This window comes from Lygodium microphyllum, chromosome 1, assembly GCF_053477565.2.
Source record: "Lygodium microphyllum isolate KBCC chromosome 1, Lygodium_microphyllum_v1.1.10, whole genome shotgun sequence".
Lineage (NCBI taxonomy): Eukaryota > Viridiplantae > Streptophyta > Polypodiopsida > Schizaeales > Lygodiaceae > Lygodium > Lygodium microphyllum.
In genome coordinates, this window is record NC_141135.1 from 70,928,831 (window position 1) to 70,956,131 (window position 27,301).

General features: G+C 41.3%; 1 protein-coding gene across 2 annotated transcripts in view; it reads left to right on the forward strand.

Moving 5' to 3' along the window:
- Positions 1-27,301, forward strand: part of AARE (acylaminoacyl-peptidase-like protein) — a 168,545-nt gene that overhangs the window by 37,168 nt on the left and 104,076 nt on the right. For both annotated transcript variants that reach the window (XM_087678308.1, XM_087678302.1), the window contains exons 3-5: positions 11,194-11,515; positions 11,859-12,080; positions 12,171-12,383. In XM_087678308.1, coding sequence (XP_087534434.1) covers positions 11,194-11,515; positions 11,859-12,080; positions 12,171-12,383 — 757 coding nt within the window. The remainder of the gene's footprint in view (positions 1-11,193; positions 11,516-11,858; positions 12,081-12,170; positions 12,384-27,301) is intronic.

The window sequence follows — 27,301 nt, forward strand, 5'->3', positions numbered from 1 at the left end:
TTGAGGAAGAGCTGTCGTCATCTTTTTTTTTCTTACCCTGTTGTTTCTTTCTTTCTTGTTCTTTCTTGAAGTACCAGCAATCAGGATTTTTATTGCCTTTATGCCCACACTGATAGCATGTGACATCTTGCTGTTTGCCCTTGCTTTTGCTTCTACTTTTACCTCTACTAGCTGCATTACCCCTCTTTTCAGACCTGCCTCTTATATGGTAAGCTGAGCCACTGCTTTCACCACTAGACTTTCTTCTGATTTCTTCATTGAGGATTGAACCTCTAACACCATTAAAAGTCAAAGTGGGGTTATTGCTAAGTGACACAACCAAAGATTTTCAGCTGTCAGGCAAAGTCATCAATAAGAAAATAGCTTTCAATTTATCATCAAAAGCCGTTAAACCAGAGTCCTGCGACTGACTTAAAACCCCTGTGAAAGTACTCAAATGCTTAGTTACTGGCTTAGACTCATCCAACTCCATATTCATAAGTTTACGCATAAGATGCACTTGATTCACAGGAGTTGTATTTTCATCAGTGTCCTTAAGCTTTTTCCATATAGCATAACTTGTATCATGATGGTCAAAGATGGTGTAGAGACACTTGGGAATGAAAGTTGCCTAGCCACTTTAATATTGGCTAATCAGTTTATTTTTTTGGGCTTCGAAATAAGTATTAGATTAATTTTTAGTATTTAAAGATTAAAAATTAATATTTCATTATGAATAATACTGGAAAAACTATTTACGAAGATTGTTACTTGTCAAAATACCCATGCAAGACTGAAAAACGTCTTTAGAGAGTGGAGAGAGGTATTTTAGTGCATTCAGACTGCAGGAGAGAGAGGAGATGCTGCTGGTCTGATTTATAGCCATTGGAAGACCTTTTGAGGTGGCGAGGGATAGGAGAAGACTAATCAACAGTAGGAAATAGTATCTACAGGTTGTTGAGATAGGGGGGAGCAGTAAGTGACTGATTTTCTTCAGTTCTTCGTGAATAAAGTTTGAATGTTCTCTTTCCTTAGCATTCTCTCTCATCTCCTAGCCTTTCTACAGCCTTGCTCTGAAGATTACAGCATTGAGATCATCGAAGACTGAGAAATTTCAGATTTCTTTGATGTAAACCCTAACCTATGATAGAAATTAGGGTTTAGTAGCCTCGAGTAGCGGGCCAGAAATTGAAAGCTCCCAGACTTGGATTTAACAAGGTTGATGCTGTTTTCAGTCAAATTCAAGTGGAGGGTCCATCAAATCAATGAATTTGGAACATTTTTTATCTCCATCAAAGCGGGTGAAGGCCAATTGACTACTCGAATCAAGGGGAAAATCAGGTTGAAGACTTATTGGTCATTTTGGATAGCAAGGGAAATTGGAATACCAAAAGGGATTGGAAGAATCCCATTGTACATCAACTTTTTTTTCAATTAAGTTAAGAAACACAGAAAGGGGTGTCAGTTTTGGGGCTAACAGGGTGTCCATTTGTCCAAGATTGTAAGTTAATTTGCATATCTCAGTTTTGTAGTAAATGTTACTGCTGTAACTAAGTTGTAATCGGGGAATTACCACCCATCCATAAAACAAAGGCAGGTTTCATGGTTCCATTGCTGGGATACCACTTAATCCCTTGATTTGTTAGGCTCGAGGCACCTGATTGCAAGCCAAAGGTTTGTGCTAGTGCTGATTTTTACTCTCAGTTGAGAAATTACAGCAATATGTCTTCATATAGTAAGATGGACTCAAGCAGTGATGATGCCTCTCAGTATGAACATTCGTATAGGAATGAAGGAAACACAATGTCTGACCTTGGACAAGGCTCAGACTATGGGCAGCAAGCTGAAAATGTTGCTGTTGGGCAAGATGCATGGCCTTCAAGGCATAAGGAGACTAATGACCAACAAAATGAAGAGGAATTTGATAACCAGTTCAAGAATTGGATGAGAACAGTAGCAAATCTCTTCGTTGAATTGGCAAAGGATCCTCAATGGACCCTATTTTTGGATGCTCCGAAGAACAACAACAAAGGCAAGAGGAAGAAGACATCTTCTATATCTTCGTGACAACAAGGTGCACTGAAGGTAATGCCAAACACTTCATTTGAAGCTCCCAATGATGCTAATGAAACAAAATAGTTGGTACATACAAGGCAAGGAATACAAATGCAAGGCCATCATGAAAGTGCCAATCCAATGGATTTTGGATAGCCGGGTATGCATGCTATGATGGGGCAGCTAGGATATTTGGGTGGAAGCACGATATTTATGCTATGGTTGGACAAGGACCACATACGGGAACATATGGCACAAATCCCTATGGTATGCAACAACCAATGCATGGTGTGTAAGGCCCAATGTATGGCACAAATCCCTATGGTATGCAGCAGCCAATGCATAGTGTACAAGGCCCAATGCGTTTGGGTATGGCTGGAAATTTGCAAAACTCTATATATGGTAGCATTGATTTGATACCTGGGGCACAAAGTAGCATATTTGGTAATGCATCTGCACCTTCAAATGCTTATGTGGCTCAAGGAACGAATGTTGATAATGCAAATGCTTTGTTTGGTGTTACTTTTCATGTAAATTCAGCAAATGCACCCTTTTTGTAGCAGCCAGTGTATGATAACTTGATACCTAAAGGGGCAACAAAAAACTATGATGAGGGTGGAAAAGCAGTGAAGTTTGAGTCTTTCAGTGGTGTACAAGATAGATTGAAAGCTTTGACTTTCATTCAGCAATTTGATGCAACCTATTCAGGGGTAACTTCATTGAGCCCTTGAAGATTCAAAAGGCAACCACTTTCTTGAAAGGGAGTGCATTGCAATGGTGGTCCACTCTTTTGATGTAAGGTAGAGTATCATCAATGTGGGTACAATTCAAGCAAATGTTTGCATCGAATTGGTTGACAAGTATCTTTGAGGTGGACATCATGATAGCTTGGAATATGCTAGATGTTAAGAAATGTAAGAATTTGGAGCAATAGGTTTGGGATGCATTGGTGCTTGTTACTTCTTATCGCTCTGTACCCCTTTATGAGCAAGTGGGAAAATATGTTTGTGGGCTGCCCAAAAGAATCAAGGATTTTTACATTAAACCCATCATATCTAGCATGTCTCAACTCATAGAGACAATTGCTACAGTTGATGCTTTGCTACGTGGAAAGGATTCGGGCTTTCTAAAGAGTGGGGAGAAGCTGAATAAAAAGCTGTTTAAGGTTAAGAAAAAGGACTCAATTGTGCAAAGCATGGGGCAAAATTGAGGACTAAATGCATTGATTTTCTTTGATATTGGTGCACGAGCCAACTTCATATTTGTTGACATGGCAACCCATCTAGACATCAAAGAGGATGAGATGGGACCCTTGGGGGAAGTTTGAATGGCATGTAAAGGCCATGCAGAGCCCATCACATAGCTCATTGCAAAGCTTCGGCTGCATATACAGGGATATGTGGACAAAAAAGAGTTCTTTATTGCTCCACTTGAGGGCTGTGATGTATTGCTTGGTATGCCTTGGTTCATTGTATGCATGTAGTGATTGATTCTTCTGCAAAAAAGATCACTATTCATTGTAAGGGAAAGGTACTCACACTTGATGTAAAGTTGAAAGGTGAATCTGTCCCTATTGTATTTGTAGATGCCATTTTTAAAGTAATGAAAAATCATCTTTCAGCGTACTTAAGGATAAAGATGATAGTGAGAATGTTGGGAACATGTCTAAGTTCGAGAAGGATCGCATGTAGTTTTTGAAAATGTATGTTGACTGCTTTTCTCAATCACTTTCAAGGTAGCTACCGCATGGAAGGCCAGAAGATCATAGCATAGATCTTATCCGTGGAATTAGCTCACCTAATAAGCTACCCTACAGAGTTAGTGCAACCCAACATGAGGATATGATGAGTCAGGTGAATGAGCTGTTAGAAAAAAGGCTAATTTACCCCAGCTCATTTTCTTTATGTTCTTTATTGCTTTTGATGTAGAAAAAAGAAGGGTCATGGCATATGTGCATTGATTATCGTGCTTTGAACAAGATCATGATAAAGAATTGCTTTTCAATTTCCGGGATCGATGATGTTATGGATAGATTGCAAGGGGCAGCTATATTTAGTCATATAGATTTGAAAAGTGGGTATCATCAGATACGCATTGGACCAGAAGATATGCCTAAGATAGCTTTCAAGCTATCTTTTGGATTGTATGAGTCTCTTGTTACGCTTTTTGGACCTACGAATGCTCCTGCTACTTTTAATTGGATAATGGATCGCATCTTCAAGTCACATAAAGGATTTGTGGGCACTTTCTTTGATGACATGATTGTCTATTCAAAGAACGAGGTAGAGCATAGAAGACACTTGGACATTGTGTTCAATGAACTGCATAAGCATAGACTAGTTATCAATGACAAGAAAAGTAAAATTTTCTTGCATAAAATTCACTTTTTGGGGCATATTGTATCAGTTGATGGATTTTGCATGGACCCTGCAAAGGTTGGGGCAATATGATCATGACCACCTTTGAGAAATGTGCATGAGATCCGCAGCTTCTTGTCAGAGTGTAGCGATGTGGAAGCATGGAACCAAGACTGAGAGAGTACAGTGAACATAGAGAGAGAGGCAATCCTTCTTCCAATGGCCAGTCTTACCACAAATATGGCATGTCGATTCTTTCTCTTTGTCCTTGGGTTTATTGTCCTTCTTTTTTTGGTCCATTCCCTTCTTTTGAGAGGCTTGATTAGTCAATGCCTCTGATTTGGAAGCATTTTGTCCCTTCAATTGTTTCTCTTGGTCCAGGACCATAGAAACTAACTCTTTCCAACGAAGAGTCGAATCTCACCTGGAAGCAATAAGAGCGGAATAAAAGGCACCGAATCGTGGCGGCAACTAGGACAATAAAGTGATTGCTATATCTTTGGAGGAAATCGGCTTCCCCACATTTTGAACTTGCATCTGAAGCTGTTGAAGCTTATTGATGTGTTCCCAAAGCGAAGAAGACTTATTCACGGATATGGTCCGCATCTGCATCTCCAAAGAAACCCTCTTCATAAGGGTCATCCAGTTGTACATTTGGTCAAGCTTTAGCCATATCTCTCGAGCCACCGTCAAGTGCTCTATATGGGCTATCACGGTGTCAGAGCGTTTGGGGTCGAAAGTCTACCACGGGGGTAAGAGATAGCAAGGTGAAGGGAGATTCAGGGAGAGGAGTAGACAGAAGAGAAGGGGGTTCGAAGAAATAGATGTAGAGAAGAGAACTCACATAGGTGAAGCTTGCCAATTTATTTCTACATTATGAGAAGATAAATCTCTTGTATACAAAAACGTGCATAAAATAATACCTTCCTCTATGTTCCTGAGACTGCCGATCTGATGCTTCCATTGGCTCATATACTTTGAAAGGTGATTTGTACTATTTGAGTGTTTGAAAATACGATTGAAAATTCATCTTTCTATTCAAGGGTGGCCAATGGCTAGTACACCTTGAAATTATACTTGGGTCGTCATTGACGAGATGCTTGGGAAATTTAAAGTTTAGTCAGGTTGTTAAATTGACTAGAAAGATTAGATGACTAAGGCTTTTATACTTGGGTAGTCACATTGACTAGAAGTCCAAATAATGAGTGGTTTCAAAAAGTGAAACTGGATGCTTATGATCAAAGAAACAAATCATGAACCATTGAATCTATATAATGAAAGTCTCGAGAATCTAAATTTGGCAACTTTGAAAATTTAGAAGGTTACTATTTTTTGAAGTTGCTCTGTTCGCGTCAAACGCTCCGGAATTTCTCAAAGAACAAGTCCTCAAAGAATAATTTTGACTTCGGTAGCTCTTAACCATTTGAGAGATTCTTAGAGTAGAAAATCTAAAAGCTTTTTTCTCTAGAAAAGTGACATATGCCATTTAGAATAAGATATGTGTTATTTCAAAGCGACAAGTCAAAGGTGGAGCAAGAGTGGAGGTGCGAGCAGAAGCAAGAGAGAAGCGATATCGTGAGATGATATTGATCTCCATATTAGTTTCACATTATATTCAATCCCTAAATGCTTTTTAGTATTATCTGTTATTTACTGTTTCTGACCTAGGTGTTTTTAGATTATGGTTTCATTATTCTACGTGGAAACATGACAATTTCTTGAACTTCAGATGTATCTACTTTGGCCCCTATGGGTCTGTTCAGTATGGCTAGTCATTCTTCATTCTCTCCTTGCATGTACAACACACTCTCCGTCATCCAATGTATTCTTTGGTGCCCTCACTGACACTTCAAGCTGATTAGGTGGCCTCTCTAACACTTCGAGCTCCATGCAAGGACTAATTAGTCCACATCGCATTCAACATTCTATTTTGGATTAGTGTAGTTCTTTCCTTATATTTTCTATGTTTATATCAATCTCTCTTTCCTTCTCTCTATGTGTTCATGTTCTTCTTCCATTGTGCACTCTCATAGAGATAGCTGAATGCTTGAAACTCTCATGAAGTGTTGTTAGATTAGTTAGCTCATGAGTGAGTTTAGGTGTGTTTTTTTGGGTTTGACACAACATTATTGTGCATTTCTTTTTTAGCCAACTAAGTGTTTTTCTGATCATTTATTGATTTGGCCGACCAGGATATATTATTATTATTTTATTCAGCTAGCCAACTTTTCTCAGATTTAGGGCTATTTAAAGCCGCGCTCCCTCCTCAGACATTCATCACATGCAAGTCTTGTGGAGAGAGGGAGCTAGTGCCAGTGCCCACATCAGCTGGTGACTCACTATCGGTTGCAACTATCTCATGTTTGGCGTATGGATTCCATTCCATATATCTAAGTTCTCCCTTTGTAGTGTCCTTCTATTCTCTATTTTCTCTTTTCTCTTGGGTTGTGCGATCTGTTACAATAGTGTTTTTTACCTCCATCATTGCACCCACTTCTAATATGGTAACCAAGTGTTTGAACCATATACAAAGGGTTGATTTGCTGCAATTCTGAAAATTAGGGTTTTGAAACCCTAATTTTTGTATACTCTAGGTAGCAAGTTGATTGTCTTCTTTAGTGTTTGAACTAAATCAAGCTAAGTAGAAAGCGCTTCTTGGATTAGTGATAGATAGGGGAATACAAAGCATGTGATTGAAATTTCAGCATGAGAGCTTATTTCAAATGAAGAGAGAGATCTCCAATATATAGGTGTGGGCGTTGGTGATCAAGGGTGGAAAGTAAAGTCTACAGATGACAAGTGTTTGCTTAAAATGACAAGTGTAGGGACACTTGTTATTGGGGGTTAAAGGCCACCTATGCCTAGCCACCTACACTTGTATTTATTCTCTGCGCACCTATACACTGCAGGTGGTGGCTGCCCATCCACTATCACTTTATCTTTTAAAGTCTATTCTTTTTATGTTAATAGAATAAGGAAAGGCAAGTCACATATTGCGACCGTTGGAGTTTCCACCCACAAACTTACCCTCTCTTGCTTGAATCTCCATAGCTCTTGCTTTCGCTCGTGCTTCCACTTTTACTCCACCTTTCAAGTGATATCAAAGCGAGCATGCAAGGAGCTTCATCAACATTCACTTCAGCCCAAGAAGAGAGCTTCAACCGAGCTTCCAAGGCAACCCCACTTCAGTCCATTTAAGGTATGCAACAACTCTCAGTATTGGACTTTGCTTTACTCTTAGACATTCCAATGTTTGCTTCCGTGGGAGCACTTTGATATTTTAATTGCAAACCTTGGACTCTTGAGTCATTGGGAGACTCTTACTTGCCTATATATATATATATGCTCAGCTGGTTATGGTCTACATTGTTCATGCAAAAATTGATGATTGTAGGCTGATTTAGCTTTGGTTTGTACACATGGTACTTCCTCCTATAAGACGGGTTTGTAAACTTTGGATATATTCTTAGTTATAGACTTGAGATTCATTGTTTATATGCAATGAGTTAGTTGCAAATTGGCGGATCTCCATTGCAGTTGGCTTAGGTACATGCTTATTTGGATTTGCATCCGTATATCTAACATCTTTGGATCTTTGACAGTATTATCATTCTCTGCTCCCAGCGTCCCTATCCCTCCACCTTGGGCTCCTCATGCAATTACCATACCCATACCCGGTCCACACATACCCACACTTGGAACCACTATGCACATTTTGCATTTGCACACTTTGCCCCATTCATACCAACTCTTTTCTTCATTACTATCATTAGAAGCTTCATGAGAAGACTTTGGCATTTTCTTCAGTACATCATGCTATCCCAAAGGTGTAAAAGATGACTTCTTATTCTTGCCCTTGCAATCCTTCATTGGAGCATTCAAGAATTGAGCGAACTAAGCAATTTCTGCCGATTCAACAAAGAGATTTACTATTATTCTCATTCGATTTTAAATTGATCATCATATTCCTCTTCCCCTTGCTGGTCATCAACATCATTTTGCCATTAAGATCCTGCATCTTGACCAACAACAACATTTTCAGCTCATTGTCCATGCTATGAGCCTTGTCAAAGATCAAGCATTACATTTCCTTCTTCGCCATGTTGAAACCAACCTTCCTTCTTGGAGAGGGTAGTAATTCCCCAATTAAGCACTTAATTACAGCAATCAACAAATAAACATAAAGTAAAAATACACACTTTACCGCTTTAATCTCATGATGAGCTGGATGCTTTGAAGACTTAGCTTAAAAATAGCTTTGAGATGAAGGACATGGGACATGTCCTTGAGCAATTCTATATGCAAGGTGGTAAGTCTATTGGTTGCCTATCACCTTCTCACATGAAGGCCAGTCAAGCAAATTATCCCCAGTTAGATGATGAGAAGGTTGAGATGGCCAAGATTCCATACGCATCCGCAATGGGCAGCTTGATATATGCCATGATAGCCACTAGACCTAACATAGCATTTGTACTAGGAGTTGTGGCTTATTATATAGCGGCACTTAGCAAGCAACATTGGGATACTATGAAGGGTATCATGAGGTATCTTAAGGGCACTGTAGATATATGCATTTGTTATAGTGGCTAGGATATTGGCATTGTGGGCTACAGAGATTGATTATGCAGGATATGTAGAAGTCCATCTCTAGTTATGTCTTCACTTTTGCTAGAGGTGTTGTTTCTTGGATGTCCAAGGTGTAGAAATGCACTGCCTGGTCTACTACCAAGGTTGATATATTGCAACCTCTATTGAGGCTTGTAAGGAAGCCTTGTGGTTCGGCTGTATGGTGATAGACCTTGGTATGACTATGACTCCTACATTGCATTCAAACTCTATGATTGCCATCCAGTTGGCACATAATCCGGTCTTTCATGCGAAGACCAAGCACATTGAGGTTTGTTATCACTTCATCAGAGAGGTGATTGAGGATAAGATAGAGCTTGTTAAGATCTTGACTAACGAGAATCTTGTAGATTTGCTCACTAAAAGTCTTCCAATAGAACATTATGCCTTCTTTAGGAAGATGATGGGCGTAGGATGAGATAACATCTATTTCTCATCCTGTTGTATTTCTATTTATACATTGTACTTTGTTACTTTTTTCTTGTTTTATCTACTCAAGCACATTTTCCTTTATGTAGGAGGTGGTTGGGGGTTAAAGGCCACCTATACCTAGCTGCGTACATTTACTTGTACTGATTACCTGCACAACTATACACTGCAGGTGGTTGCCACCTGTCATTGTTACTTGTACTTATTGCCTGCACAACTATTCTTTATTCTCTCCATGACAATAGAATAAGGGAAGGTAGGTCACACATTATGACTATTGGAATTTTCACACATTGTCTTGCTTTCTCTTGCTTGAACCTCTAGTTTACACATAGCATGGAGGGGAGGTAGCCTATCTCATTAGTACTACATTGATGCGCTTTATTCCATGTTTGGGGCTCCTTAGTGTGATTAAATCCTCATTCACAATAGTTGTTACCCCCAATCATCTAGGACTCAAGTATCACGAGGGTTAGGGTTTCTTATGACGGTTGAGCCATTTTACGGTTATGTTTATCTATAAAAAGACACTTTGTGCAACCCTAGCATAGGAAGTATGGCATTATTCACTGTGGTCTTTCAGCATTGTATGTTTAATCATTCATTAGTACACTTGCTTTCATTTGTGATTGAGTATTATTGTGCTTCAATTTTCTCTCTTCTTCTCATCTATGGTGCATAATTAGTTCATAGTTGGGTCAACTTCATGTAGGCCACAGAGGGGCTTATGAGGATCATAGAAGCGATGAATATCTTTTTTTGAGTCGCCCAAGAAGCCACCCTAGCGAAATCAAGACATTGGGCCAAGATTGCCAAGAGGTTTGCAGTGGTCTGTGAGCGTGATGAACCCTCCTATGTGACTTAAGTCTTTGTTTCATTTTGTTTTTAAAAATGGTGTTTGATTTGGCCTTTTAGTTCATACAAAGTTGAAAGCAAAGTGCAAAACCACTGTCAAGGATTTTGATTTAGAAGTATGATGAGGTAAAGGGGAAAATGCCACAAGGAGCGCGATAGTTCCTTGGGATCTTGAGGTGAACAATGGGAGCTTATGATGCTTTGCTTGATGAGGTAAAAGAGAACATGCTACATAAATGCATGGTTTTCACTTAGAGGGATGCCCACAATCGCTCCAAGTGCCCAAATCAAAAAACACAAGGCTATCCAAAAGGAATGCACTAAGGGGCATGCCTATCAAATAGGCTTTTGGTCGGACAATGCCCTCAATTCTACTCAACCATGGCTTTAAGTGTTGCGGAAGGTGCTGATTGAGGGGCCTGTCCATTTAATCCTCATTAATAGCGGGTCACCATTGGGTCATGTGGGCACTAGGAGGTGTAGAAAGAATGGGAGAAGGAATCCTCTGGTTGCCTGCACTTGGGTATGCTTGAGATCTGATGGGAATTGGGAGCACATTTATGAGAGTTACTATGGGCCTTGGAATGACAGTCCTTGTCCACATGACCCGGGCTCTAGCATTTAGTGCTTCCGAGTAGTCCAGTGTGCAGAGTTTTGGCATCACTGCTATTCAAGCACTCTTGCATATCAGGTTTAATGCAACAGTTTTTTGTTTATGTCACAAGTTAATACAAGTTAGTACAAACATAGCTTTTGGACATAGAAATAGCCTTTTTAGCAAAGCATTAGTTAGAAATGTTCATCTTCAATAGTTTGAGTAGATAATGACTTTCTTTCTCGGGATTGGTAAAATCAGACATGCTGGGGCTGATGCAGTGTGTCCAACTTGCAGGGAAAAACTTGGAAGCAATGGTGACCATGAGTCAGGTTGATCTTCTTGCCAATTCAAAGAAGAAATACATGTCCTTTGTACAGATTCCAAAATCATTCGGGGATGAAGAATGTAATTGGTCAGCTTTCCCATTTGAGCTCCATGGTGCTACTTTGGTAGTGCCTTCCAACTCTGGAAAAAAGCTTCTCATAATAAAGAATAGTGAGCCTAAGGCAAAGGATAATTCCAGCTCGACGAAGATTGAAGTATGGAGTTCAGCTCAGCTTCTGAAGGAAATAATTATACCTTCAACAATCCATGGTGCTGTTTATGCAGATGGATGGTAGTCTTTAAAGCAAATATCCTTTCATGAAAAGCATTCTTGTAATTGAATCATGCAATTCACCAATCAGTTTAAACATTTCCATACTACCCCACACACAACAACTGCATTACATGTGGGTCACTGTTAAGACATCACTTTGCAACAGAATCTTCCTTTTGTAACTGTTATAACTGTTATATCTCAGCAATGGGAAAGGTTGAGGATGTTACTGTTGGTACAAATTGAACAATATTCACATCTGAAACTTTTAATAGTTCCATCAGATTCTCAGCCAGTTTCTAAATTCACTTGTAGCAATAATATTCTTATGTCACATCTAATATGTTCATGAATTTTCCAGGTTTGAAGGTGCATCCTGGAGTCAAGATGAGCTGTATGTTGCATATGTTGCTGAAGAGCCTGCTCCTAGTAGGCCAACCTTTGGGAAATCTTACAATTCTGAGGAAAAAGAAAAAGAAAATGACCCCTATAGTTGGAAAGGTCAGGGAGACTGGCAAGAGGATTGGGGGGAATCATACACAGGAAAGAGAAGACCACATCTCTTTGTTGCAAGCTTACAAAGGTAAGCCTATGAATTAGTATGTTCTTTATATCAATTGTTTGTTGCTTAACATCATTCTTTCCAATAATGGCTAGTTTGGATGTGTGGTAGTGGTATTGTGCAGGCTGTGAAAGGCATCCCAGGACATCTCAGTGTAGGTCAAGTCGTGTGGGCTCCCGAGCTACCAGGAAAACCTAGAATGCTGGTTTTTGTTGGTTGGCCTTCGGCTTCGGAGAATTTTAAAACCTCAAGAAAGTTAGGGATCAAATATTGCTTCAACAGACCTTGTGCCCTTTATATTGTGGAGGCCCCTCATACTGAAAGGTACTTTTTTTTGCAAGAGTGGAAAAATTATAGCCCTTTAAAGTTGATCTAGAAGAATGCCCTTTCTTTGTTGGCATGGAATAGTTGCAAGTGTTGGTATGATTTGGCTTTTAGGGAAGCAAGTTACATATGCTGGTACAATTTAGTTGCTTGAACTTGATATGTAGCAAGGATGCAAGTTCTTACCGAAACTATGACACTTCATTATCAGCATGAGGATGTAACCATTTCTTTTAGTATGCCTTCATAGCAGTTAAATATCACCATCAGTACCTTGCATATCTGGAGAGCCGGGGAAAAAGACCAAGAACAATAAACTGCAATTATGTTGTTCTCTTCATTTCGAAAATGCAAGTTAAAAGAGGAGGACAATCTCTAGGGAAGAGAAGAGACGATGATCACTTGAAAAGGTGGGTCCAACAAGAATGCCAGATGACTGACCTCATTCGTGGTCCATGCTCTACCGTTAAAAGTAAGTGACCAAACTGAAAATCAGAAAAGCCAGCCCTTTCTACAGTCCAAAAAGAAGTGACCACATCCAAATTTAACGAACAAGATGGCAGAAATGCATGATCCAGTGTAGTTGTGGACACATTATGGTTCCTACCTATGTTTTTAGGAAGGGTTTAATATGACAAGCTAGTGGTCTTCAAGAAGGCTTATCATATTCCAAGTTTATTTCAGTTATGATCAAGGGGTTGCTTCCTATAGTGCATGCAAGCAAAAGGTGAGACTTTTCCTTCTAGGAATTAGCTTTTGTTGAAGATGGATCATTAGACACCTTCGATATTGGCACTTTCTTTCCATGTTAATTTGGTGTGGATATGTTCTGGGCAAGCAGAATCAATTGGTGAATGTGACTTGATTATCATAATCAAGGTGGGTAGGATAAGGTCACTAGGTGGCCCATAAAGACTTGGTGTAGTAGGTTAAATGGTGTTTAGTGTTTGGTAGTGTGTTAGACATGTTAGGGGATAGTGAGGTCTAGCAGTGCAGTATGAAAAAGCACTAGAACAAAAGAAGCTGAACATGATTCTACTCACTATATAGATAGAAGTAATGGCTATGGTTCATGTCACAAGGACATGAAATTTTGATGCTTTGCTCAGCATTTGATTAAAACTTAATCAAATGTGTAAATGTGACTTGCACCTGTGAGGTGCAGGTTAATTATTTCATAAGGTGGGACTTGGGACCTAGAGATATCATTTAGTACCAAAGGCAAAAGTTGTACCATTCCAATGACGGCAAAGATCCTCCACTCTAGTGACAACAAAGACCGGCGGTGGATTCGGCATCCACTTCTCTTCTTCTTCCGTTGTATCAAATTCTCGTTTTTGTAGGTTTTAGGTGTTTTCAGCTTGCTGCCCACATCCCTTTCGCGGAAGACGTCATAGTCTCAATTGTCCCTTGCTGTCATCTACAATTTGGCGCCTATTTCCAGCCTTCCACCCGCAGTTTGCAGCAGCTGTTTAGAGCAAAGCGACTGTTGCTGATCACTCTCCTTTTAGAAAACAATCTCGTTTTTGTAGATTTTAGGCATTTCAGCTTGCTGTCCACACCCAGGACGTGGAGGACATCGCGGTCCAAGCTGGCCATTGCTGTCTACAACAGTCTGGTGTCTATTTCCAGTTTATTACACACAACTGATTTTAGCATGCTGACTGTTACTATTGGTTTTTCTTGCGTTTTTAGTCTTTCTCTCTCCCCACCTGCGTTTTTCTACTGGTTGCAACCTCTTACTACTGGTAGCATTCTTCTCCCACTGGCAACTCAATTCCAGCCCTTCCACCCCTTGCAGTGGACATTGCAGTTCGTGCTTCACGCTGCCCTCACACCCCTTGAGGCGGACATTGCAATTCATGGTTCGTGGCTAACCTCTTCCTTCTTCAGCAAGGCATAATGGTACCCATGACTTCTTTACCAAGAGATGACTAGACTACTGGGTGCTTCTACTGTGGCATCACCGGACACACCACCAATGCTTGTCGACTTCGACCTTTGCTCCCCACCCCCCAGAGTATATGCGTCTTCCACTAGGCACTCCTTGTGCCACCTCTCCTTTATGGGCCACAGAGACCATTTTGTATCGGCTATTTGAGTACTATGCTCAAGGCAATAAGACGCATCCGATGCGCACTAAGTCCTTTCGAGCACATGGAGGATCAATTGGCGCTATGACCTCTTGGAGATCGTCGCAATGCCAGTGGCAATCTTGTCCCAGCTATTTTTGGGTACAATGGCTACCATGGCCCGCGGTTCTGCAGTCTGCTCCATCGAGAGATAGTGATTGTTTGATACAATTTGCTCATCAGTCTGCTCCTTTGAGAGACAGTGGCTACTCGACTCCTTCCTCTTATTTGTCTTGTCGGTCCATTCCATTGAGAAGCAATGACTGTTGCCCGCTCATTGCTTAGTCTGAGCCCCACCCTTCACTCTCGCCTACTCAGGTTCGAGAGGCCACCTCTGGGAATTCTTCACCACCCTAGATACCCTTCTTCGGCACAACTGATGGCACTTCTTTCATTCTCAGACATTTCGGAGTCCGTGATCCATGAGTTTCTTGATTCCCTATCTACCTTAGAGGGGGATTCAAAGGGGGTTGATCTTTCTTTGCCCTCCGAGGGGGCATCTACATCTACTGCGACTTCAGAGGGAGACTTTTATTCCTCCAGTTTCATAGGGGGTCCCCACCCACTGCTCAATCCTTCGCACACTTTGGCGGAGGCCTTTTATCTTCTTCTTCTACCCTTGGATAGGGTGGCTTTCTTCCAACGGTCATCTCACCTATTAATACCCAGGATCTCGAGGATCTATCTAGATGGAGGCCTTGGAGGTTCAACCGCGACTTGGTTATGAGGCCTTTGTATTCCTTCTTGCATGGATGCACGGAGCTAGTGACTTCTCTCCAGAGGTTGAGTTTCGGGTTCTCCAGTTTACCCTGTCTACTGTTCTTTACTGCAGGTTACCTTGTTGAGAAATAGACAAATGATGTATGCTCCAAGAGGAGCTGTCCTGAATCCCATATGCACAGTGAGGAGGGTGGAACAACTCAAAGCCTATAAAGCATTGTACTTGACTATGAAATGAATACAATATCATGATGCTTTGTACTTTGAGTTAAGTGTCTGTCATTGTCAATTCTACACAAGATTGTGTTTATGAGTCCAAGCTAATCTATCTTGGAACCTAATTCACTTGTGTAATAGTTTATCTCTACTTGTCCATGTCATTATGAACTTGGTCTTCATCTTTGATCCACCATAGCTTGTGTCATGTCCTAGATCCGCATCATTTAACATGGTATCAGAGCCCAGTTGGGCATGGCACAGCTCATACTCTGAATCTCTAGTCTCCCTTCACCTCTGGTAATCTCTAACCAGCCTACATTCAGCTCATACCTTCAGTGTCAACTTCAAATCTCAGTTGGACCTTGTGGTAGCCATAGCCAGACTGCACCTACCCACCTTGGAGCACTTGGATCTCTCTCTACGGGCCATATCTTCAAGTGAATCCTTCTGGAAGTATCTTCCCTTGCTCCAGCGCTTCAGCCTATCACATCGGACAGTAACATTAGCATCCACAGCAGGCAGCATTGCGCGATTTCCAGAAACGGCGCAGTCTGAAACTGCGTGACGGTTCGTACAGCTGCACGCACAACACGCAGCGCAATCGACGCAGCAACCATAGGGCTTTTGTAGCCCATGAAATAAGCTTCATGGCCATGTAAAAATTTCTGAGAATGATCAAGTGTGTAATGCACACAGACCAAAAAACCAGGCTGCTACAGAAACCCTAATCCAGGAAGCCATATCCAGAAAGTTGGAAGCTTGGAAACCTTATTCCTCTTTCTCATTACCATCATCAACAGTGATTTTGATCACTGAGGAATACTCTCTGAAGCTCATTACTAGTCTGGAAGTGTCCAAGGAAGCTCAGAAGCCACCCATGAAGTTCCTAAGAGGAAGCAGATCAAGTACCGACTAGTATCCATTAACACTCAACTAGTGTCAATTTGACACTGATTCTCTTGTGTCTCTTGACACATTAAAATATAGTTTTTTGCTGGTTAACTGAAGATTAGCAACATGGCAGAGCTGGAGCAAATAGCAAAGTTCAATGGAGAAGGCTTCCATGCCTGGAAGGAAAAGACCATGTATCACCTAATGCGGAAAGACTTGTGGAACCTGTTTGAAGATGATGCAGATAACAAGAAGGAAGATGATGAAGACGGGTTCGTTGAAGAAGAACAGTTCAAATCCAAAGAATGGAAGAAGATGAATAATAAGGCACTAGGCATCATTGCCTAGTGACTAAGTGATGACGTGTTACATCATATATCTGGCATTAGAAATGCTAGAACCGCCTGGGAGGAACTTGATAAAATGTTTGGTACTCAAGCAAAAAATTCAAAGGTAAAACTTCTGATGCAGTTTTATAAACTGGATATCAAAGACAGTGCTTCTATGACCATACACATTAATAAGTTTAAGAGTTTAAAAACTCAACTTTCATCTCTTAAAAAGAATATTGAGGAAGATGAAGCAATAGCCGTACTACTTGCAAGTGTAAACAAGGATCCATATGAAAATCTTGTGTCCACTTTGAGTAATGTTCCAAGCCTCACACTTAAAGATATTGAGCACTCACTACTCGATGAAGAAGGCAAAGTAAAAACCAAGAATGCAAAAGACAATGTCTCATCATCTAGGGACAATCTTTTGTACACCAAAGGAGCTGCTGGACCTAAAGGAAGAGGTCGAGGATTCATCAACAACAACAACAAGGATTGGGTTACATGTCACTATTGTGGTAAGACTGGCCATGTAGCCAGTGAATGTTTCCACAAGAAAAGAGCCCAACAATTGCAAAGTGATCATCACCAGAACCAATTCATGGAAGAAGAAGAAGAAGAAGAATATGCTTCCGCTACCATCAACAACTCTGACAGATTGTTTTGAAGAACTTTCATTGTATCTTTCATATGTTTTTCCTTAGTGGATTTGATTTGTAAAACCCTTGCCAAGCTGTAAAGTCTCAAGCTTTAACTTGACTAGGCTGCCTATGAGCTAGTCTTTCGGGCTATGTTATCATGTAGGGGGGGCAAAAGCCAGCAAGCGTAGGGACTCATCATTTGAGGGGGGGTGTTGAGAAATAGACAAATGATGTATGCTCCAAGAGGAGCTGTCCTGAATCCCATATGCACAGTGAGGAGAGTGGAACAACTCAAAGCCTATAAAGCATTGTACTTGACTATGAAATGAATACAATATCATGATGCTTTGTACTTTCAGTTAAGTGTTTGTCATTGTCAATTCTACACAAGATTGTGTTTATGAGTCCAAGCTAATCTATATTGGAACCTAATTCACTTGTGTAATAGTTTATCTCTACTTGTCCATGTCATTATGAACTTGGTCTTGATCTTTGATCCACCATAGCTTGTGTCATGTTCTAGATCCGCATCATTTAACATACCTTTCAAGTGGAAATCTTGGATCTTAGGGATCCTCTACATCTTCTTCTTCCTCTTCTTCTTGCCTTGGTCACTTGGTCAGTATGGAGCCAACTCTCGATATCGAGTACATGCATATCCTTATGGTTCTCGGCACCACACAAAGTCCGACATTCCTCTTATGCATTGCATGATTTCATCATCTTTGTACTAGGGCACCTGGGCAAGTGAACAATTTTTCCACGAGGGACACTGTCCAAGTGGCACCTACTGCATGAGCATTCTTCAGCATGTAGCATTCCATCTCCACCTCACTCTTCTCTTCTTCCCCTTTTTGGGTGTGAGAGGGGGTGTTGAGAAACCCTTCACTTGTAGTTTGCGTTTCTGCTTTTTGCGTTTAGGGTTCGCAGCTCCAAAAAGGGGTGCCATCCTAGACTGACTTTGCTTATTTATAGGCCACTCTCTCATTCATTCCTTACAGCTGATTCTTTTAGTCTGTCACCTCTTCTCTCCAACCTCTCTACTACCCTTACACCCCTTCAGGAGGACATTGCAGTTCATGGTTCGTGGCTGTCCTCATCATCTTCCTTGTGTTATGACACCCTTGTTCCCTTGTATCACATTCACTCTATGATTCAGAACTTCATCATTTCATTCATCAGAGTTTCTTCTCTCTTCTCTTCTCTTCTAAGTGTTTACCGAGTTCACTTTGTGTTCCTCCTTGCAAACCCTACTGTCTTGCTAGTACGTCATCTTTTGACAAGTGTCAATGGTGACACTAGAGAATGGGCTTTAATTAAATAATTAATGCCAATTCTAGGCTAATGAGTAGTCAGGATCACTTGAATAATAAATTGGCTTAGCCAGTTAGATTATTTATTTGAGCCATAAATAATTGTTAAATTAATTTTCAGAATTAGTATTTTGAAAACTATTTCAATAAAGTTGGATAATGCTGGAAATTGTTTTTGCAATTGTGCAACTTGGCAAAGCCTTCCAATGCAAGTGGAAAAACCGTTTTTGGAGGTTGGGAGAGGGAGAGAAAGGGTAATTTTCTAGTGCACCAGGTGGAGAGAGGCTGTGTGATTAGGTCACCTACCATTGGAGACCATTTGCAGTCATTAAGGGAGGCCTATGGACTAGGTAACTGCAGTTCAAGGCTATATGGATGCAGATAACAGAATTTGGCTCTAGGTGACAACAGATTTGGGAGGTTTTGGCAGTCTGTGACAGCTTCCATGGCTGTCTAAACAGGGCAGCAACTGATCTTCTCTAGTTTCTCATGATATAAATAAAAGATTTCTCTCTCCTCAGCATTCTCTCTCTTCCTCTAGCCTATTCCCATTCTCCCTCACAATTTCCAGTAAAATCAACCATTGGAGTTAGAGATATTGACTAATCTTTGCCATAAACCCTAATTTACAGCATAAATTAGGGTTTGATAGTCACCTTGGGAAGCATGCTAAAAAATAAGGCCTACTTCAATTTCAATAATTGAAATTGGAGTAAGTTTCGGAGATTCAAGTGGCCATTTAGCAATAGACATTTGGGGTTGAATTTGTCACCCAAGGAGCACAATTGAGGGCCAATCCCTTAGCAAACTAAGGGGCGAATTGGTTTGACATCTTGTTTGTCATTCTTGAGAGCAAGAGGCAATTGTAGAGCATAAGAGATTCAAGAAATCCCGATGTATTCCATCCAAATCCCTAGTGTGCTTTGAGTGGAATTAGAGTGTAATCTAAGATTTTGGAATGAAGGTGTGACTAGATTAGAATGTGGAGAAGATAGAGGTGGGATAGGAGGGAGTTGAAAAGTTTGGTTTGCTCGCTCAAATGAAACCAATGGTAGAGATATACCTGATGAAGGGTATTTGCTTCATGAGCCTTCGCTATTAGAGTTAATATACTGAAAATCATCCAAATCCTACACAACAAAAGCAGAAATAGAAGAGGGTTTTGACTTATATGACTCAAAAGTGTTATACCAACCTGACACAAGGTCTAGGTGTGATGAAGGAGATGGACCGCTAGACGCGTTGAACGTCGTGGTCCCTCCAAGATCAAAGAGGTGGCCAGTCTTACCAATCGTTCTAGACGAAATCATAGCACTGGTTGGAGGAGTGTAAACCGAATTGTACGTGATGTGCAAGTACTCCTCAAAATCTTCATCTGTAAGATGACCAAAACGAGAAGAAGATGGTAAAGGTGAAGTTGTGTCTACCTCCTCCTTGAGATCATAATGCCTTGTTAGAGCTTCTAATGATGGAGAACCTTGATAGGGCATCATAGGATCTGAAGAAGAAGGTGCCTGAGATATTATGAGTCAGAATTGAGTCGTGTGTGAGTCTTACACAAAGACTAGCCTCCAGAATCATTGTAGGATACTCTTTAGAAGAGCATCGGCTCTGATACCATGTGAAGATATGCTAGAGTTTGCACTAAGGAAACACAACATGTATGACCAAGACTGAAACACAAAGACTCAGACAGAGACAAGCAAAACTCAAACCCTAAACGCTAAACACAAAACGAAAAATGCAAAAACTCAAAACTCAAATACAGAGACAAACGTATAGAGAAGAAACTCTGAAGCGAATGAATGTTTTAAATGAATATAAGAGTGTACAGAATACCCAAGGGCAGAGCAATGCAATGTGAGAGAGTGACATCCACTAGAGATGGATCCCAAGTGCAGTAACCACAAGTCGGAGGTGAGATAATGCCGAGGTAGAGAACTGTCAGGTGACAATAGAGAGGCGTTTGTTGATGTAGAAGGCTTACTGGACAACAAAAACGCATGTACTGTAGTAGTCGTCTAGTAGGAGAGATGGCAACAGTTTGTCACTTGGTGCCAACTACTGAAAACGCAAGCTGATCAGGTGCTATAATGACATAGTAGATGGAGGCCTCCAAACAGCAGGGCAATGACTGAAAATAGGCCGCTAGGGCTAGATAGTGATGGGCTGCAATCCGTGATGGTTGCACAACAGGTGATAGGTGACTGATGGCTGAAATCTGCATGGTAGAGTGAGAAACCTGCACCAAAGGATAAGGTTGAATGATGGGCAACCTTGCTATTTATAGATGTTGAAGGGTGCCCCAAAAAATTAGGGTTTTGGGGAAGCATTGAAACTCTTTCAAACCATGCACCAAATTTGCATTTTTCTATAATTAAGCGTGTTTTGGGGCTGTTAAAAATTGCTAATCAGCTATAAAGTGTGTTTTACCTCAACAAGGGTTTTGTGACCATTCGTAACAACTCCTTCGTGCTAGTGCATGGATTGGGAATCATAACCAAAGTCCTTTTCCAGATTTGGGCTTTAACCTCCTTTCTGTCCATGGTTTAATGCAGCTAGGTACTTGCATGGTCTTTATCCAAGATATTGTGACGGTTAAGGACTCTTCTACATGGTCTTTATAAGTGCACTACCCTCGGTGTATAGATTTCTCATGAGCTTGGGCTCCTTTGGCATGCTTGTTATGGGATTATAAACTTTGACTCCATACGAATGGCTTCTCAAAATATGTTAGTGAAGGGTCTCCCAAAATTTCATTCTATTCACACCTCGTGTCTTAGTTGCAAATGGGGCAACCAACGTAGGCAGCGTCATCCACATGTTGCTTGCTGGAGGGCTACTTCATTGATAGAGTTGGTCCACATTGGCTTGTGTGGACCTATGTACATGAACTCCCTTGGGAGGCCAAGTATTTGCATGGTAGAGTGAGAAACCTGCACCAAAGGATAAGGTTGAATGATGGGCAACCTTGCTATTTATAGATGTTGAAGGGTGCCCCAAAAAATTAGGGTTTTGGGGAAGCATTGAAACTCTTTCAAACCATGCACCAAATTTGCATTTTTCTATAATTAAGCGTGTTTTGGGGCTGTTAAAAATTGCTAATCAGCTATAAAGTGTGTTTTACCTCAACAAGGGTTTTGTGACCATTCGTAACAACTCCTTCGTGCTAGTGCATGGATTGGGAATCATAACCAAAGTCCTTTTCCAGATTTGGGCTTTAACCTCCTTTCTGTCCATGGTTTAATGCAGCTAGGTACTTGCATGGTCTTTATCCAAGATATTGTGACGGTTAAGGACTCTTCTACATGGTCTTTATAAGTGCACTACCCTCGGTGTATAGATTTCTCATGAGCTTGGGCTCCTTTGGCATGCTTGTTATGGGATTATAAACTTTGACTCCATACGAATGGCTTCTCAAAATATGTTAGTGAAGGTTCTCCCAAAATTTCATTCTATTCACACCTCGTGTCTTAGTTGCAAATGGGGCAACCAACGTAGGCAGCGTCATCCACATGTTGCTTGCTGGAGGGCTACTTCATTGATAGAGTTGGTCCACATTGGCTTGTGTGGACCTATGTACATGAACTCCCTTGGGAGGCCAAGTATTTGATACTGATTGTTGATGATTTTAGCAGATATGTGTGACTGTACTTCTTGGAATACAAGATTGAGGGGTATTCCAACTTTTGCAAGTAGAAGGTGTTTGTTGAAGCACAAACGTCTTTCAAAGTTCGAGCTGTGTAGGTTGACTACTGCAGCGAGTTTTGATCCAATGTTTTTTCTATGTTTTGCAGGGATCAGAGCATTCAGGTGGATTATTCCCATTTGAACTCACCATCAAAGAATGGTGTAGTAGATTGTGCTAATTGGACCATGCTTGAGATGGCCCAATTGATGCTGGAGTATCGGAATCTACCTTGTTCCCTTTGGGATGAGGAGGTTGCTACAGTGGTGCATATTTGTAATACGTCTCTGATTCTGCATTGCAGGACATAACTCCATATGAGACTTTCTTTGGGAAGAAGCCTTGTATGTCCCACTTTCACATTTTTGGGTGTGAGCTTATGTCCATGTGGAATAAACTTCACTCGATGTCAAAGAAGCTTATCTTTGTAGGTTGCACACGACCACAAAGGGCTATAGGCTCTATGATTCATCAACATAAAATATTGATGTGAGTAGGGATGTGATCTTTGATTACGTGTCAGCCTTTGATGATCCCATTGATAGTGTTGCTTGTGTAGGAGGTTCTTTATCATGGATTGATCACCTCTCCCTACCATCGGCTTCACCCCTTCTTTCTTGGTTATCTATTGGCACTCCTTCTTCCTCGTCAACTTCTCCCACCTTCAGATTTGACATCATCATTCCTTTTGGAAATTGTAAGTTCTTTGGGATGTAGCTGGTTGGAATGATCAATTATACTCACCAAGCAAGGAAAACTCAAAATGACTTACTAAGCATGTTTTAGGACTTCGGTAAGTTGGATGAACCAAGTACCCAATGTGGGCATATATGATGGGATATATACTTGCTAAGCAGTCACGGGGTTATGTATCTGGTATTGAGATTAGTCTAGCAAGTCGCCCGATGGTTCAAAGAAATAAATGCAAAATCAGCTCGTTTATCCACTATTAGTAATGGTTCATCAACTTGAGCTTTTGCTCATCCCAATGCTATTCATCTAAAATGCAAAGGGAGGTATGCTTAAGCACATGCCTTAATCGCATTGCCATTCAGGAAGCAGGTTATTCTACATGTTTGGTCATGCACTACGGCCAAATAAGCATGGGAGACCCTAGCTTCTCTCCATCTAGTACATAATGAGGCACTTGTGTTGTCTATTTGCATAACTGTAAAGAAATGCCCTAACATAGAAACACAAATACAATTGTACGACATAGCACAAACTGATAATAACAGAACATAGTTAGGTTGTCGTGTTGCGACCGCTACCCTCGCCTCCGCTTGTATCATCGCGTCAATTGGGAGGTCCTTGCCTGCTCTTGGCTGTAGCTCGCCTACGCCCAACTTGCCGCTCCGCATATGCCCCCCGACTTGCCTGCGCCTGACCTACCTTTGTCGTGCCGGCCTCGCCCACTGCACCTGTCTTGCCCTCTCCCGCTCCACCTTTGCCCCTGGCCGCCCGCTCCCACCCTATCTTTTCCCTCATCAATCCCCCCCCTGTTGTGCCCTCCCCTCCCCTCCTCCGCCACCCCCCCACCCCCCCATTGTTGTGCTAAGAAATGTACTTAGTCACTTAAACAGCCCCAAAACATGCTTATTTTAGGCTTATTTTAGCCAAAACCCTAAAATGGGGAGCGGATCGAGAGAGTTAAGTGGGAGAGGATTTAGAACCCTAATTTTCTATAAATTGGCAGCCAGCCCTCCACTCTTCTCTTAATCGCATTTTTGCAGATTTCAGGTGTTTTAGCTTGCTGCCCACACCCCGTTCGCGGAGGACATCTCAGCGGAAGCTGTCCATTGCTGTCTCCAGTAGTTGGCACTTGATTTCCAGTCCTCTTCACACAGTTTGGAGCTGATTTCAGTCATGCGACTGCTGTTCCTATGCAAACCTGCTACTGTACAGCCTGCCACATCATCACAGTCCTGCTGCCTACGTTTTCAGTCTTTTTTCCTCCTGCAGGTTGTCTTGCATGCGTTTTTAGTCTTTCTCTCACATGTTGTCTACGTTTTTAGTATTTTTCTCTCCTGCGGGTTGTCCTGCCTGCGTTTTTAGTCTTTCTCTCACTTGCTACTTGCGTTTTTAGTCTTTCTCTCTCCTCACTACTGTGTGCATGAGATCCAGCTTCTCACTACTATATTTGTTGGTGCTCGACATCGGAAGGCTCCCTTGCTGCAATTCGGGATCCGTTCGGAGTACGACACACTCTCCAGCTCATTACCCTTGCCCTGATCCTTGAGATACAGGAGTTCGAGGTTGAGTATTCATTCATTGCATAGGGTGTTTGCTGCATGAGCATCGTATTATTCAGTAGTTATATCACTTCATTTATTCACTATGTTCATTGTCTTTGAGTTAACCTAACCCTAATTGTGTTCTTTTATCGGTCTGTGCTTTGTCGTATTGTTTCTGTTTATGTTTCTGTGTTAGGGTATTTCTTAACATGGTATCAGAGTCTAGTATTCTTTGAGAAACATAGGCCTTTAATTTGAAAGCTCTACACAAGAAGCAAGAACAACAGTAGGTTCAAATGACTTCGAACACAACAACACCGATTCAGTCTCCAAAACAAACTATGCTAAGAACCAAGCAAGAGTGGGCTGATCAGCTTGCTCCACAAAGTTTCGACATGGTCGATGACACTTATGCTTACGTGGAAGAACAACTAGGCAAGCTGACCTCTGAAGAATATAAACTGATGATAGCTTATAGACAAAAGAAGATTGAGGAGCTCGATCGAAGAATTGCCCTTTAAGAAAATCTCCTAAATGAAGGTATGCATGAATTTCTCTCTTCGGATTTTGTGCGTTAAGTCTGATGATGTTGTAGGGCCGTCGAGACCTCCATCAAGGATGGGGCCCCCTATTGGAAAACAAGCCGTGGAGTATGTTTCTTTATTTCATCCACTTCCATTCACTCTGGTGTAGGGTACGTTAAATCATCTTTTATGCCTTCTTCTTTTACTTCTTCTGCTTTGCAATATTTTGGTAAAGATCACGTGGAAGAAAGAGTACAGTCTGTTGACTACAAAAAATGTTCTCTTGAGGATCAATTCTTGTATGTTAACACACGTCCTGGGGATTATAAGAAAAAGCCAGGTATCTCTTTTTTTTTACCTTCCTTCTTTTCAGTCTACTTTACAAAATCAGAATGAATTTTGTGTTTCTTTTTTTTCATTGCATGGTGCATCATCATCTTCACATTTTCATTTGCAATCATTAAATGATAAAAATGAACAAAATGCATCTGCACCTCATACACCTCATTTTCAAAACCCACCAATCTCACCACATTCATCCATTGCTTCTCCACTTCCATTCACACCATTCACTTTTTTATTTGAGACACCGTATGTCGCACCGCACATCACACCGGGGGGTTATGGAAACATAGGAGGCCACATTGGGCTTTTCCTTGCTTTGGCTGCCTCAGATACATTTGTCATATCCTCTTTCTTCTTTTTGTCTCCTGCATTCTTCTTCTTGCCCAACCAACAATAAACCTTTGGTGTTTTTACATAAACCAGCCCCCATATGGAAAAATACTGCAGAAATTTACCAAAATCTACAGAAAATCCCGAATTTCCAGGTCCAACAGTGCGTAAATGTCAGTCAATTTGAGCAATTGAGCAAAATTTCATCAATACATGAAAATCACAAATTTTCCAAGTTCAATGTTAGGAAATTTTACTCTGATGAGCAAAATTCCGTAAAATTTTGCAAAATTCCCAATTTAATTGAGGTCAACACAGACAATGTCTGCAATTTTTTACACAAATGTTAGTGTCAGGCATAAACAACATCAAATATGGGAAAACCCCCAAATTTCCGGGCTCAAATTTGCACAAGCTTGAAAATTGTGCTTCCACGTGTGAACCCTTGTGAGAGCCAAGAAGATAAGTGAGATTGAAATTTTGTTTAATTTTTGTTTTCAAATTGGGGGAGGCCGGGGGTGGGTGGTCGCTGACCCGCCATCATGTCTAATGGCTCGTCGACTGTCCACTGGCATTGGCCCGCTCGACCCGTCCCGTCAATTGCCCGTCACGTCGCTTGGTTGTGACGTCGACCTGTATGCCTGGTCGCTTACTGGACCCCTATTGCCACGCACAGCATTGTCCTGCTGGTGGCCACGACTCCCTATAGCAGTTGCCAGGACTCCACGCTAGTTCCCGCGTATGCTTGCCGCCCCATTGACCCGTTAGCTAGTGGGACCTTTGTCCCGTGCGCGAGCAGCCCCATTGACTTGTTAGCTGTTGGACCCCCATGACTAGTCCTGATCGCGAGCAGTCCGTTTGACTTGTTGATCTCAATGACGACTACACTGTGTGGAGTGACTGTCGGCTTGTACCGTCAGCTCTGATACTAGTTGTTGTGAGTGGCTATGGGGAAGCGTGAAGATCTTCACCAGCAACAAAAGAGTGAACAGGTGAGTGAGAGTGACAGAGAGAAAGTACGATATGATTTTTGGTGTGCCAACAATGTGTTGGTACACAAAGAATAAAATGTATTTATACTTAGGGCACGTAAGGATGCATTCACATGTACAATATAATAATACATGTGTACAATACACGTAGGTGAATAAAGGACCTTTACCTCCCAACACAAATGAAGTTGAAGTCGAAGAACACTATTCAGTCTTTCTTACATCATGCCACATAGGTAGAGGATCAACTTCAACACATGCAGTCCGCCCTTCCAGAGGCTCATCTTTTGGGAACTGTGCTCTACAAGCTTCCTCCAAAGTTTGATGGAGTGGCCAATGCTTTGGAGTTTCAGATGTCATCGACACCCATGAGTTTTCTATAGATGTCCTCCATGATGCTTGAGCATGGGACATCGTAGCGGCTACAGGGGAGGCTTCCATTGCAGTCTCATGGCTCGAATGAGGCCTTTACAACTTTAGAGAGGGGTGACAGAAAGAAAGGGTCGAAGGCCTAGTGTTATCATTGTGGTAAGAAGAGACATTTGCACAAGGATTAT